Source organism: Eulemur rufifrons, chromosome 17, assembly GCF_041146395.1.
Source record: "Eulemur rufifrons isolate Redbay chromosome 17, OSU_ERuf_1, whole genome shotgun sequence".
In the NCBI taxonomy this organism is placed as follows: Eukaryota; Metazoa; Chordata; class Mammalia; order Primates; family Lemuridae; genus Eulemur; species Eulemur rufifrons.
Genome location: NC_090999.1, coordinates 27,439,044 through 27,452,763, shown reverse-complemented (window position 1 = coordinate 27,452,763; position 13,720 = coordinate 27,439,044). Strand labels below are relative to the sequence as shown.

The following is a 13,720-nucleotide window of genomic DNA, read 5'->3' as shown; positions in this document are numbered from 1 at the left end:
CTTCTGTATTGTCCCAATACATCACACAAAGACTGTGGACTACTGGTGTCTGTCTTATTCCTTCAGAAATTATTATGTTAGGTGCTCTTGTATTAGTGCTATTGCTATGTATGTATACCTTGGTAAGCAAAATACCCATCACGCTGTATACATAGAACTTTCAGTTTTATCAAACACAGAAATAAATACAAAGTTTCAAATTATTCTATAAAGAAAAATAACAGGGTATTATGAGCCAATATTCACCAGAATAACTTGATGCCTCACAGGCTTCTTTAGGGATGCAAGTGATTGGGTTCTTCCAAGTGAGGGGAAGGAGTCGCATGTATTCTTTTGTCTTTTGCATACTTTGTGATTTCATAATATATTTATCATTAAAATAAGGTAGCTTGTTATAGTCATGCTGTTTATTTTTAATGTTTTTATTTAGTACAAATTATTCCATGACATTGAATTTAATTCCTGGTGAATTCAATTTTCTAATATTTATGTGTATGCTAAATGGAACAAATAATATAAGTGATAAGGTATTTTAAATTATCCCTGTATCTGAAGTCAAAATAAGGAGATTAAAATTGTAACTTCTTACTTGTTCCAGAAAATTAACTGTCTGGGAGGTATAGTAAGAAATAAAACTGGATAATTGCTTTCAGTACAATAATACCTAAGAAATGTCCTGCACTAGGCAGAAATTGCATCATTATTTTAATTTGCTTTGGAAAATGACCTTTATTCAATGTGTATCACCTTCATGTAACGTCAGAGCTCCTTCCTCTTGTTTCCAGAGTTAATTAATCTGCCCTAAATGGTTTCTTCTTGTCTGTGATAAGAAACTTTTAAAGACATGTTTCTTTTGCATGAGTAAACAGTTTAAATTATTACTGAAAGTGGCATTTATGACTTAACCAGTAAGTGATAGCTACCAAAACTCTGAGAAGTTTAGGGTTTATTTTAAGGTATATTTATATTTTTTCCCTACCTAGTAAAGACATACTGGAACTTGCTAATCTGAGCTTTATCTCAACACTTCTTCCTGATACAGTTCCCTAAATATGACTGTCTTCAGGAAATATTCTATTAGGAAGCATATTTTTTCTCTTTCGTTGATTTTGCTCCTTTTTTCTTTCTGAGCCTGTTAAACTACAGGAAATTAGGTTCCTTATGATGAATGCTTATTGTAACTGCATGTTATATTGTCTCTGCTTTCTTTAGAATGTTACTCCAGATTCTACACAGAGAGATTCAAAATAATGTAGAGATTTTCTTTTGGTTTAATTCAGGAAATTGATTATTGTTAAAAGTTGGAACTTGATCTAACTACACTACAAATCGGATGGTTTTCAGTCAAATTAGATCTATCTAAAACTACTTTCAGTATCATAATATTTATATGAAATCTGCCACAAAATCAAGGAAGTAAAGTAAACTTTTAATTTCAAATATTATATCCTAAGAAAAATCACTTCCAGTAACAGAATTTAAACTGAATTAACTAGAAAGTTATTTCTGTCATTAAGCATTTTGGGGCACAATTCTTATAAATATTATTAGAAAACACTATAAAGTAAAATGAAAACTTTCAAGTTCTTGACAACATAGTTTTCAATAGAGTAATAAAATAATGGATCTTAATATTAGCTACTAATTTCTTAAAAATATAGCTGTATAGGGATAGCTTTTAAATTTTTTTGTTATTTCCACATAAAATTATGTGTTACAATTAAACAGTAGAAATGAATTATGAGATTACTGGAAAGTGATAATTATTTGTGGTTAGTTACATCTTGTTTGACATAGGACACTCATGGTATGGTTATTTAGGGAAAGAACATTCCAGGCAGAGGGAACAGCGGAACAGGCTCTAGGGCAGAAGTATGCCTAGTGTTTCTAAGGGATAATAAGGAGACCAGTATGGCTCAAGCAGGGAAGAAAGGGGCCTGACTTACGGATGAGGTTACATAGAGAAAAGGGAGCCAGATCTTGTAGGGCTTTGTAGGTCATGGTAAGGACTCTGGCTTTTATTCTGAGTGAGATGGAGAACCACTGGAAGATTTTGCAGCCTGATGACTTCCTCTCTTTTGCCCTTGGCAAACCTCTGGCACACTACTGCCCCTTCTGTTACCTAACTTACATATCTTCTCTGTTGAGCTCTGCACAGCTATGTCCCCACTCTCTCAATTTCCCACTTTCCAATTCCACAGAAAGAAATCTGATTGACTCAGCTTGTTTGAGCCAGGCCGTGAAAATTACGAGTTGCCAACCAGACAGTGGATTGGCTGATCTTTGGTTATATGCTTGTCTTTGGCCCAGTCAGCTGTGTTCTGGGTGGAGGGTCATGTGGTCTACTACCCAACTCAGGAGGGAGTGTGGTTGGGGCATTTAATGACAGCGATGTCAAGTGTTGTCTCATATATTGTACTTGTAGTCTAGTGCCTTGGAATACCTTGAAACATGATCATCCCCCTTTCATTCTCTATATCTTCTCCACTCACCACTTCACCCCAAACACACAAACACCAAAGTGTGAGAAGGAGATGTGGGAATTTTTTTTTATTCATTAATTCATTGCATACTTATTGAGTGTCCACGATATGCCGGTCAATATGGGGACAAAGCAGTGAATGAAGTGAACTAGTCTTGCTCTCATGGAACCTGTGTTCTCTATCCACACTCTAGATGGAGAGATAGGTAATAAAGAAGTAAATAAATTAACAAGAGTTTTGGTAGTTGTTATAAAGAGAGGGCCTTCTAAAGAGATTTTTGAGCTGAGACTTGTTTGCCCATTTCATTGTCAGTAGCCTTAAATTCTGAAACATGGTGGTGCCACACTTAAGGTTATAATATAGTTTACAATATTTTGTAACAGTTTCTAGAAATGTTTACTCATTTGTATTGTTTATTTTTTTATTTTTTTTTTTTTGAGACAGAGTCTCACTCTGTTGCCCGGGCTAGACTGAGTGCCGTGGCGTCAGTCTAGCTCACAGCAACCTCAAACTCCTGGGCTTAAGCGATCCTACTGCCTCAGCCTCCCGAGTAGCTAGGACTACAGGCATGCGCCACCATGCCCGGCTAATTTTTTGTATATATGTATTTTAGTTGTCCATATAATTTCTTTCTATTTTTAGTAGAGACGGGGTCTCACTCTTGTTCAGGCTGGTCTTGAACTCCTGACCTCGAGCGATCCACCCGCCTCGGCCTCCCAGAGTGCTAGGATTACAGGCGTGAGCCACCGCGCCCGGCCTATTTGTATTGTTTAGAGGTTTGTTTTTATTTCTAAGATTTTGAAGGAAAAAAATTCTGTTTTTTCCTCACAAAGATTTTGTAAGATAATTAGTGTTCATGTACATGTTCTCTTATTATTTACATAGTTTAAATTAAAAGTAATTATTCATTTTAAATAGAGCTTTTTTTTTTTTTTTTTTTTTTGAGACAGAGTCTCACTCTGTTGCCCAGGCTAGAGTGAGTGCCGTGGCATCAGCCTAGCTCACAGCAACCTCAAACTCCTGAGCTCAAGCGATCCTCCTGTCTCAGCCTCCCAAGTAGCTGGGACTACAGGCATGCACCACCATGCCCGGCTAATTTTTTCTATATATATTTTTAGCTGTCCATATAATTTCTTTCTATTTTTAGTAGAGATGGGGTCTCGCTCTTGCTCAGGCTGGTCTTGAACTCCTGAGCTCAAACGATCCGCCCACCTCAGCCTCCCAGAGTGCTAGGATTACAGGCGTGAGTCACCGCGCCCGGCCTAAATAGAGCTTTTAAAAGAGAGAAAGCGAGTGCGCCTGTGCATATATGTGTGTGTGTGTATGTTTGAAGAGTAGATGAGGATTGATGATGAAGGACATGGGAGGCTACTGCTTTATTTCTGTTTCAGTCTAAGAATTTTCCCCATTTTCTATAAGACTAAAAATAAAATTTTAAAATCATAATGATTATTGTTAAACATCTAGACTAGTTAGTAGAGGACTAAACAGCCTACATAGGATTTGTATTTTACATATAATGTTATTGTATTAAACAGTGTTAGTGTCATAATGTGATTAGATTTTTTTTTTTTTAAAAGAAACAGGGATCTTCTGGGGGGCGGGATGGGGGGGCACGGGCAATATACATAACCTAAACTTTTGTACCCCCATAATAAGCTGAAATAAAAAAAAAAAAAAAGAAACAGGGATCTCGCTATGTTGCCCAGGTTGGACTTGAACTCCTGGGTCCAGGTGATCCTCCCACCTCAGCCTCCCGAGTAGCTGGGACTACAGGCATGAGCCACCATGCCCAGCTTGAATTTTTGATTAGAAATTGCTAATTCTAAGAACCAAGCCAACTGAGAACTGTAAATTGTGTTCCTTGTAAATCTGGTAGATTATGTTAATACACAGTCTGAAGGGGAGTAATATAGACAAGTAAATGTGTTTATTTCTTCCCTCTTTGGCTCTTTTCTTAATTAAAGGAAATCTGTAAGAATGATATCTTGAGTTAAACAACCTTCCTTCTAAGATGATCTCATTTCTAGTCAGTTTTATATCAGTATAATATGCACATTATACTTAACTCCTAAACACAGTTTTTTTCTTCAATAATTATTATTCATGGCCCACTTCCTTCTAAAAGGGCAGTGTAGTGGCCAAAAGACAGTTTTTAGTGTCTAACAATAGAGGATTCATTGAATGTTATGCTATAACTGTGTGTTGGAATGGTAGTATTCAGCCTTATGCTATAGAGAGAAGCATTTAATGATTTAAAGACATGGGTAAAATGTTTTGTGTATGTGTGTGTGAGATGTACAACACTTTATATATATGTATAAAAAATATATATATTATTACATAATAAAATGTTAGCTATATTAACTATGGTTGTCATCTTTAGGTGGTAAAATTGAGTGTCTTTTATGTGTGTGTGTGTGTGTGTGTGTGTGTGCGCGCGTGCTTTCTCTATTTTCTGATTCTTCTCAATTTGTATATCCAGGAAACAATTTTTATATCAAAACAACTGTCATTTACTCAGGTATAGAATACAAGGAAGAAATGATTTAATGACATTTTGTGTTTAGAAAAAAGAACTGAATACACAGTATTAGCTAACGGTGTGTTTTAATTTCCAACACAGATTTTCAGTTTTAGGCTGCCTTAATAAATACAAATATGCAGATCAGAGAAGGAAGAAGTCCACTGGAACCTGTGCAAATCCTGTTTTCCTCCTTTATTCCTTTCTCTCTTACCCATAAGCTGTGGTTTTATCTTTTTGAGTCCACCAGGATCATTCACCCTTTCCCATTCCTTCCCTATAGGCTCCCTTTCATCTTCTCCTTTGTTAACTTTAGTAACAGATGATGTCCTTGCATCTTTTTTTCTATCATCTCTCTTTTTAAAAAAGTACCTTTCGCTTAAAGAAGGCTGCATTATCTGGGAGGTGGGGGAAGCACATTAGGAAAAAGGGCTGTAAGAATGGGATGCTTGAGGGGTTAGTATAAGAATCCAAGCAGTATGGTCTGATAAGTGATAATCATACTGAAGCAACCAGTCAATGCATTTGTATAATCTACAGTATTTTAATGGAGTAATTTGAATTCATAAATATTTTTTATGCCCCCATCTGGATGACATAAATAATTTTATGGTACTAAAACTTTAATAGCACCTGAAAAAATAACTTTAAATGGCATACTTTAAAGTATACTAGACAGGTTCTAAACTAACATTAACATGTGAATTATCTAAAGATAACTGTGGGCCTCAGATTCCCACTCTGAATAAATAGGAGCTAACAATTGGACACAGTGGTTTAGGCAACTCATGCCTGCTACCTACTAAGCACAGAGTTCACATGGACAATTGTGTGCCATTTGCTTGTGCCTGTGAAGGCCAGGCTAATGGACATAGTCTGATACTTTGCGGAAGTGTTCAAGTACATGGAAAGTAGACTAACACAGGTAGCACATAAAAGCATCCCTACCTCAGAGGGAAGGAGAGAACTAACAGCTGCCAGTGAGACTGCATGTCTCCACTATTACTTCCCACTTTGGGGAGCCTGGCTCTAGACAGATGCTTGAGTTTGGCAGTAATCCTTCATGGAGAAATAATCTTCAGTGAAGCTCTTAGAGATTTGATTTGTGACTTACGAGAACATTATTGATGCAGGCAGAGCTAGGGAAAGTACACAGCATGGTGGTAGCACCTCATAAAAATGACATGAATAATGCAGTAGCATGACTAATGACACGAAAGATGTCCATGCTGTGTTCAGATCATTGGAAGTTGTTCCTGAAGTTTGAGTAGTCTTTCACTCAGAGTTAAATATAGTGTTCAAGCAGATGTGTCCTCAGGACTCAGCAGAGCCCTCTGTTAAGAAAAAAAGATATTTACAGTTGTCCAGGTGACAGTTCTAACAGATAGCTCTGCATATTCCGGTATGATTTGCCTGGAAACAAAAGCTGCCAGCCTTTGTGCGGTGAACATTTAGCTTACATTTATGCATAGCCTGCTACTACAAAATAGCCTTATTCATTGTCACAACCTATAATGGCAGTCAAGGCAGGCTTTGTAAAGCTCACTTCCACCATGCCTGCTCTCATCCCTGCTGCTAGCCGTGGAGTTGGCAAACTTATTCTAAGGTGCCATTGTCAAGTGAAACAAAACCTCAGAAATGATATTGCCCATTTGTACTGTTTACTAGGAAAGGAACTCAATAGCAAGGTGAAAACAAAGGGAGAGAATATGCTTTTTTATGTACTTTAAATTTGTATTTTACCTCAAGTTCTGTCTTTATTTCTTTAGTTCTCTGCTCCCTACTTAAATAATAATCTATACAGATCAGCCCACATTTCGGTTTTTATATTTGGTTTAGATCTACATATTAGGTAGGAAATTATGCACAAAAACACATACATGGGAAATGAAATGTCTGGAAAACAAATAACAGGAAGTGATTTAAGAGAAGATAGTACATGATGGGATTGACTTAATATACTATGGCAGAACCAGTGTTCACGACCCTGGTTTCTTATTAGCATTACCTGGGGAGCTTTTAAAAAATACATATGCCTGGGAAGCAGTGGCTCCTGCCTGTAATCCTAGCACTCAGGGAGGCCAAGGTGGGAGGATTGCTTGAGGCCAGGAGTTTGAGACAAGCCTTAGCAAGAGTGAGACCCCCATCTCTACAAAAAATAGAAAAATTAGCTAGATGTGGTAGTGCGTGCCTGTAGTCCCAGCTACTCAGGTTGCTGAAGCAGGAGAATCACTTGAGCCCAGGAGTTTGAGGTTACAGTGAGCTATAATGACACCACTGCATTCTAGCCCCTCACAATTAAAAAAAAAAAAAATTCCTGGGACCCACGCCAAAAGTTTCTATTTTAATTGGTTTGGTCAGTGACTAGGGGTGTGCGTATTTGTGTGTGTGTGTGTTAACCCCGCCATAATCTCCCTAGACCATTCTACACGCAGCTAGGAATGAAAACTGGTGGATTATATATTTTCTGTTTACCTCTAGAGAACAGAAATAGCATTGAGGGAAAGGTACAGAGTAGAAAATTTAAACTTATAATGAAGAATGTTCTAGTAATTAGAACCTTCTCCTTGTAGAAATGTTCACATATACATGGATTAACCACTTGTGAAGGATGCTTTGAAGACGAGCGCTTTGCATAACATGTAGGACTTGGTTGTTCCTTAATTTAAACAAAATGCTGCTGTGCTTCTGCAGATTTGGCATCAAGCGGGCTAAGGTCAGTTTTGGTCATACTGACTTTGAGCCATCTGTGGTGCATCCTAGGTGGAGATGTTAGTTGACTAAATGGCTCTGGAGCTCAAAGAGAGACCTGACTGGGAGAACATCTGTAAAAGAGTGGTAGTGGAAATCATCATCTCCATATTGTTCTTTGTTCATTTCATCCATTTCTTATAAGCTTACCATGTATTACTAGTGATGAACAAAACAGAAACAGCTCTTGCCCTTACAGCCGAAGATTCTTCAGCCCTCATAGACTGAAGAATCTTTACAAAATTACCTGGCAACTTCTTAAACTGTCACCTGTGTCAGCTAGATTGCTGTAGCAGGGCCATGGTTGAAACTGGATTGTAAATTTCTCAAGAAAAGTTTTTCCTAATTCATCTAAAATGAATGCGAATATATGCAGACACTGAGGTAATGAAAGAAATAGAAAATCTGGTGGGGGATTTCTAAGCCCATAAAATAAAATAAAATCTTAGAGAAGGATCTCTAAGATCTGTTTTATTTATAATTCGCTTTTTTCTCTTTTGCTGTTTTTTTCCCTTTATCTCTTTAATTTTTCCTGCTTTTGTAACATCATTATTATCAGTTTCCTGAGTAGAGAGATTCTTGATAAACAATTTTTTCCTAGTACCAGATTTTTAAATTTTGGTCATATACTCTCAAAGACTTATTGAAAATATGATATTAATGTCATTTTAACAACTACAGATACCGGGAAGCAATTCAGAAGTGGGATGAAGCATTACAGTTAACCCCAAATGATGCTACCCTGTATGAGATGAAATCACAGGTAATAATTATGAAGAATTTCACTTTCATTATGAAATCACCCTATGTTTGTTTGGTGAGCAATGATGAACCCAAATAGCGTTTCCTCCCACTTTCTTTTTCAAATACTATTTATTTGGGAAAAAAATACTTCATTGTTATTTATGGCTCTGCTTTAGGCATACAATTAGAAGTTCATTTGCCTTCACAATAAAGTTTTATTTCAACCTAACTATTGTAAGATATGAGCAGATGGATATCTTTTAAAAAGGTCACAGTAATCTCTTAAATAATGAAAAGTATCTGTTTTCCTTGTGATTTAATTGTGGTAGACTTAGCATTAGCTCAGTTTTCTTTAAAATGGGAACGGGTTGGTTTCTGGATGAGGTTTCTCTAAAAATGGCTTAGTCCTTAGCAAAAGGTCAGAATAGATGCAATTTATTAATAGTTTAAAAATAACATTTGTACCTTAAAAGTACATTTCTAATATTTTGTGGGAAAGTCCATGAAGAAAACCTCTGAGCATTTGAATTAGGTTATCTAAGAGACTTTAAAAGTCTAAAACATATTTTAACATTGAACATATTTTTGCCAGGGAATGGTTACAATTCAGTCTTGATCTGTACACCTAACAAATATTTTTCAAATGATGATCTAAAGCATTTGACCACCCTTTATCGCCTTGACATTAGTTTGTCCAGGAAAAACCCAAATAAATTATGTCTGATGAATCAAGTGCTATGAAGTCCTTCGTTCGGATTCCTTTAATTTTTAATCTTACATTGTATATATTAACAGGGTTTGTAGTGAAGTGGATGAAGAGTTATTTAATTTGGAACCTGATAATTATGTTTGTGTCACAAATTTTTAAAAATGTTAATGGTCCCAAATATTACAGATAAAATTCAGAACCTTTCCCACAGACTCTAGTGGAGGGTGCTAGAACTGTCTAATTTTTATGATTTGTATGGTTTGAAAAGCCTAGTGGTGAGTGGGCCCGTGGAGTGTTTGAATGATTTTTACAGCAGAAGGATTGTTCGTTAGTGACAGGATGGCTGGTTGAACAAATTAATCTGCCTAGTTTAACAGCAAGTCTTGAGGTTCCCTAAAATTTGGATCGTAAATAGAGTAAGCAATGGAATTGAGAGTTCATAAGCTCTGACCCACCGTGGCTAACATATGACCACTTGGTTTTGACCAGATGGACATAGGATTCAATGACTGGGAAGGAAATAGTTTATATTTTCATAGTTATTTCAGGAGTGAAAAGAGGACTGTAAGTCTTGACCCCGAATGGCAAACGAAGGGGGTAAAAACCACTAAAATGCTGTTTACCAGACTAAAATATATTTTAAACAATGAAGAGGGTTGTTTATATATGGTTATCCATCAGTACTTTGCTAGTTTATGAATATTACTGACAGGATTTTATCCCCTTTCTGGTTTATAGGTCCTGATGTCTCTTCATGAAATGTTCCCAGCAGTACATGCAGCCGAAATGGCTGTTCAGCGAAATCCACATTCATGGGAGTCTTGGCAAACTTTGGGACGTGCTCAGCTTGGATTGGGAGAGATAATCCTGGTAAGGAAGTCAGATTATTATTGTGCTGAAATTTTAAGTTTATTTTGATGTGTTTTTGATCAACTGAACCAAAAAGTAGCCATTTGTCAAATCTTTGTAAAAAATAAATAGCAAATAACCTCTTAAAGGTATTATTTATCCATAAACACAGATTAAAGCTATTACCAAAAATCTTTTCTTTATTATAAACATCAGTTATATCAGGATCAGAATATTTGTCACCATGGGAATTTAAAAAAAATTGACAAAAAACATTGTCATTTGGTAAACCAAATACAAATAATGTAATTTAAAAATGGGTAAAGGATCTGAATAGATATTTTTCCAAAGAAGTTATACTAATGGCCAAAAAGCACATGAAAAGATGCTCAACATCATTTACCCATCAAGGAAATGCAAATCAAACCACATAGAGCTATTACTTCACATCTCCTAGGACGGCTGCCATAAAAAACATGGACAATATCAAATGCTGATGAGGGTGTGGAGAAATTGAAGCCCTCATACATTCCTGGTGGTAATATAAAATGTTACAGCTATTTTGGAAACCAGTCTGGCAGTTCCTCAAAAAAATAAAACATATAGTTACCATATGACATAGCAATTCTACTCTTAGGTTCATACTCATGAGAAGTGAAAACATATCTTCATATAAAAACATACACAAATGTTCATGGGAGCATTATTTATAATGGCCAGTAAGTGGAAACAACTCAAATGCCATCAACTGATGATTAGATAAGCAAAATGTGGTGTATGCATACAGTGGAATATTCAGCAACAAAAAGAATTGAAGTATTGATACATGTTACAGCATGGATCAACCTTGAAAACAATATGGTATGTGAAAGCAACCAGACACAAAAGGCTACATACTGCATGATTTCATTTATATGATATATACAGAATAGGCAAATTTATAGAGATAGCAAGTAAATTAATGGTTGCCTAGGACTGGGGTCTTGGGGAAAAGTGGGAATGACTGCCAATAGGTATGGGATTTTCTTGTGGGGTGATGAAAATGTTCTAGAATTGATTGTGGTGATGGCAAGTATTTGGTAAATATGAATAAAATTACCTTTTAATATTTCATTAGGTATTACCTTTATACCATGAGGAAGTATTTGTTTTTAACTCTTTTTCATATTCCTAGGACAATTTTTTTTTTCAAAGAACACAAGGCACAATGCCCCTGGTACCTTATGGACTAAGCAAATATTTCCGTGCCCAGTCACACTTCCTGATTAATGTACTGATTTTTGTCTTTGAACAAAATTAGGTCATCAAGATTTCATTGTATTTTTGATTGTTTGAAGATACTCAATTATAAAGGTATACCACTGAAAGTTTGATAACTTTAAAAAAAAATTAACAAATATTTATACTCCAAACTTTCAATGATTTCCAATTATGTAAACTTCACACTTTTTGTCCTGGCATTCTTGCTGCAATTTAAAAACCCATCTCCCATTTTTTATTGACATTGCTCATACTACTTATATATACCTATCTCTATATATCTATCTCTTTATAATGCTGTCTAAAGGGCCTAGAATAGATTGTAAATCTGTAGATGTATGGGAATCCTAAAACTAATGTTTGCATGACGATCTTCTGTCCAGAGAGTAAGTATACTCAGAGCAACACGCAATAGATTTAGACTGATGATTCTCAATTGGAGGCAGTTTTGTTTGTCACAACTAGGAGAGGGAGCTGTACTGGATCTATAGATCAGGGATGTTGCTGAAGATCCTACAATAGACAGGACAGCCCTTTCAAAATAAAGAGTATATCCAGTCCAAAATGTCTAGAGTGCTGAGGTTGACCTTTGTCCAGACGGAAGTGGAGTTCTTTTAACTAAGCAGTATTATGTAGTGAACAAGAGCATGGACTCTGCAGCCAGACTGCCTGAGTTTGCATCCCAGCTGTGCCACTTCCTAGCTCATACCTTTGGTAACTAATCTCTCTGTTCTTCTGTAAAGTAGGACTGAAAACAATAACCATGCCTACTTTATAGGATTATTGCTAAGATAGATGAGTTAATATATGTAAATCTTTAGTGCCTGGAACATAGTAAACACTCAACAAGTGTTAGCATTGTTAAGATCTAAACTCTTGGCTTCAAAGGTATGCATTCTTGGTACCTTCCTGATTATGAGTTAGCCCAGAAATCCCTGGGTTTATATATATTTGCTGGTCTGCAGAAGCTGAATAGTATATTTGCTTTGTCTAATAAGAGTGCTAATAGTACTTGCATTTTATTTTTTTATTTATTTATTTTTTTTTTGAGACAGAGTCTCACTCTGTTGCCCAGGCTAGAGTGAGTGCCGTGGCGTCAGCCTAGCTCACAGCAACCTCAAACTCCTGGGCTCAAGCGATCCTCCTGTCTCAGCCTCCCGAGTAGCTGGGACTACAGGCATGCACCACCATGCCCGGCTAATTTTTTCTGTATATATTTTTAGCTGTCCATATAATTTCTTTCTATTTTTAGTAGAGATGGGGTCTCGCTCTTGCTCAGGCTGGTCTCGAACTCCTGAGCTCAAACGATCCGCCCACCTCGGCCTCCCAGAGAGCTAGGATTACAGGCGTGAGCCACCGCGCCCGGCCAGTACTTACATTTTAATAGGTTTTAGTCCATCAGTTATTGTAAGTCTCTTTCATACTTTTGTAATTTTTAAAAAAATTTTTAAAAATTTTAATTTTTTGTAGTTGTTTTTGTAATTTTTTTTCACCATAATCATCATCCAGTGGTTAGGGCAAAGCCTTAACTTCTATCCTTTATGTTCTAATACATTAAAATAATACATTAGAGTATGTGTGCGATAAACACACACATACACACACACACACGATTGTATTAAACACAAAACAAACAAAAAACTGTGACCTTTTTTCCCCCAGGCTATTAGAAGTTTTCAAGTGGCTCTTCATATCTATCCAATGAACCCCGAAATATGGAAAGAAGACCTCTCTTGGGCAAGAACGCTCCAGGAACAGCAGAAAGTAGCGCAGAAGATTAAAAAAAGTGAGGCTCCAGCTGAAGTAGCACATTTTTCACCAAAGTCAATTCCAGACTATGACTTTGAAAGTGATGAGATTGTTGCTGTCTGTGCTGCTATTGCTGAAAAACAGAAGACAGTTTCAGCAAATAAAACAATGGTTATTGTGTCTGCTTCTGGGACTGTAGAGACCGTAACTGAGAAGGAGGATGGTGCTACACCACCAGATGGCTCTGTTTTTATCAAAGCCCGATGAAGCAGTGTGCATAATGGAGGAATTATTTGAATCTTTTTGATCGCCACTTAAAATTTAGATATAGAGACATTTACTGTGGAGATAGAGGGCAAAACTCCTGTTTGTAAAAATAAGTTTATCAGATGAGGCATACAAAAACTAAATGGTAGAATTATTATATAGCATTTGGACTATGTCTTGATAAGTTATGATTTATACTTCTTAAGATTAGAATTCTAAGTAAAATCATCGCTTTTGATTAATAAACTTAATGTAATCTGAATATATAAGTGAGTATGTTTTAAAGGCAACTTGAAAAGTATATTCTTAAATAGTGGATAACTTGATGGCAATTTTAAAGACAGCTTGAAAAATATATTCTTAAATAGTGAATAACTGGATGGC

At 36.2% G+C, this 13,720-nt stretch overlaps 1 protein-coding gene across 2 annotated transcripts in view; it reads left to right on the top strand.

The window, feature by feature from the left end:
• The window catches only part of TTC33 (tetratricopeptide repeat domain 33), a 33,418-nt gene extending 19,939 nt beyond the window's left edge, over positions 1–13,479 (top strand). For both annotated transcript variants that reach the window (XM_069492488.1, XM_069492489.1), the window contains exons 3-5: positions 8,440–8,521; positions 9,950–10,081; positions 12,983–13,479. In XM_069492488.1, the coding sequence (XP_069348589.1) occupies positions 8,440–8,521; positions 9,950–10,081; positions 12,983–13,336 (568 nt within the window). In that variant the 3' untranslated portion in view covers positions 13,337–13,479. The remainder of the gene's footprint in view (positions 1–8,439; positions 8,522–9,949; positions 10,082–12,982) is intronic.
• Positions 13,480–13,720: the final 241 nt, after the last annotated feature.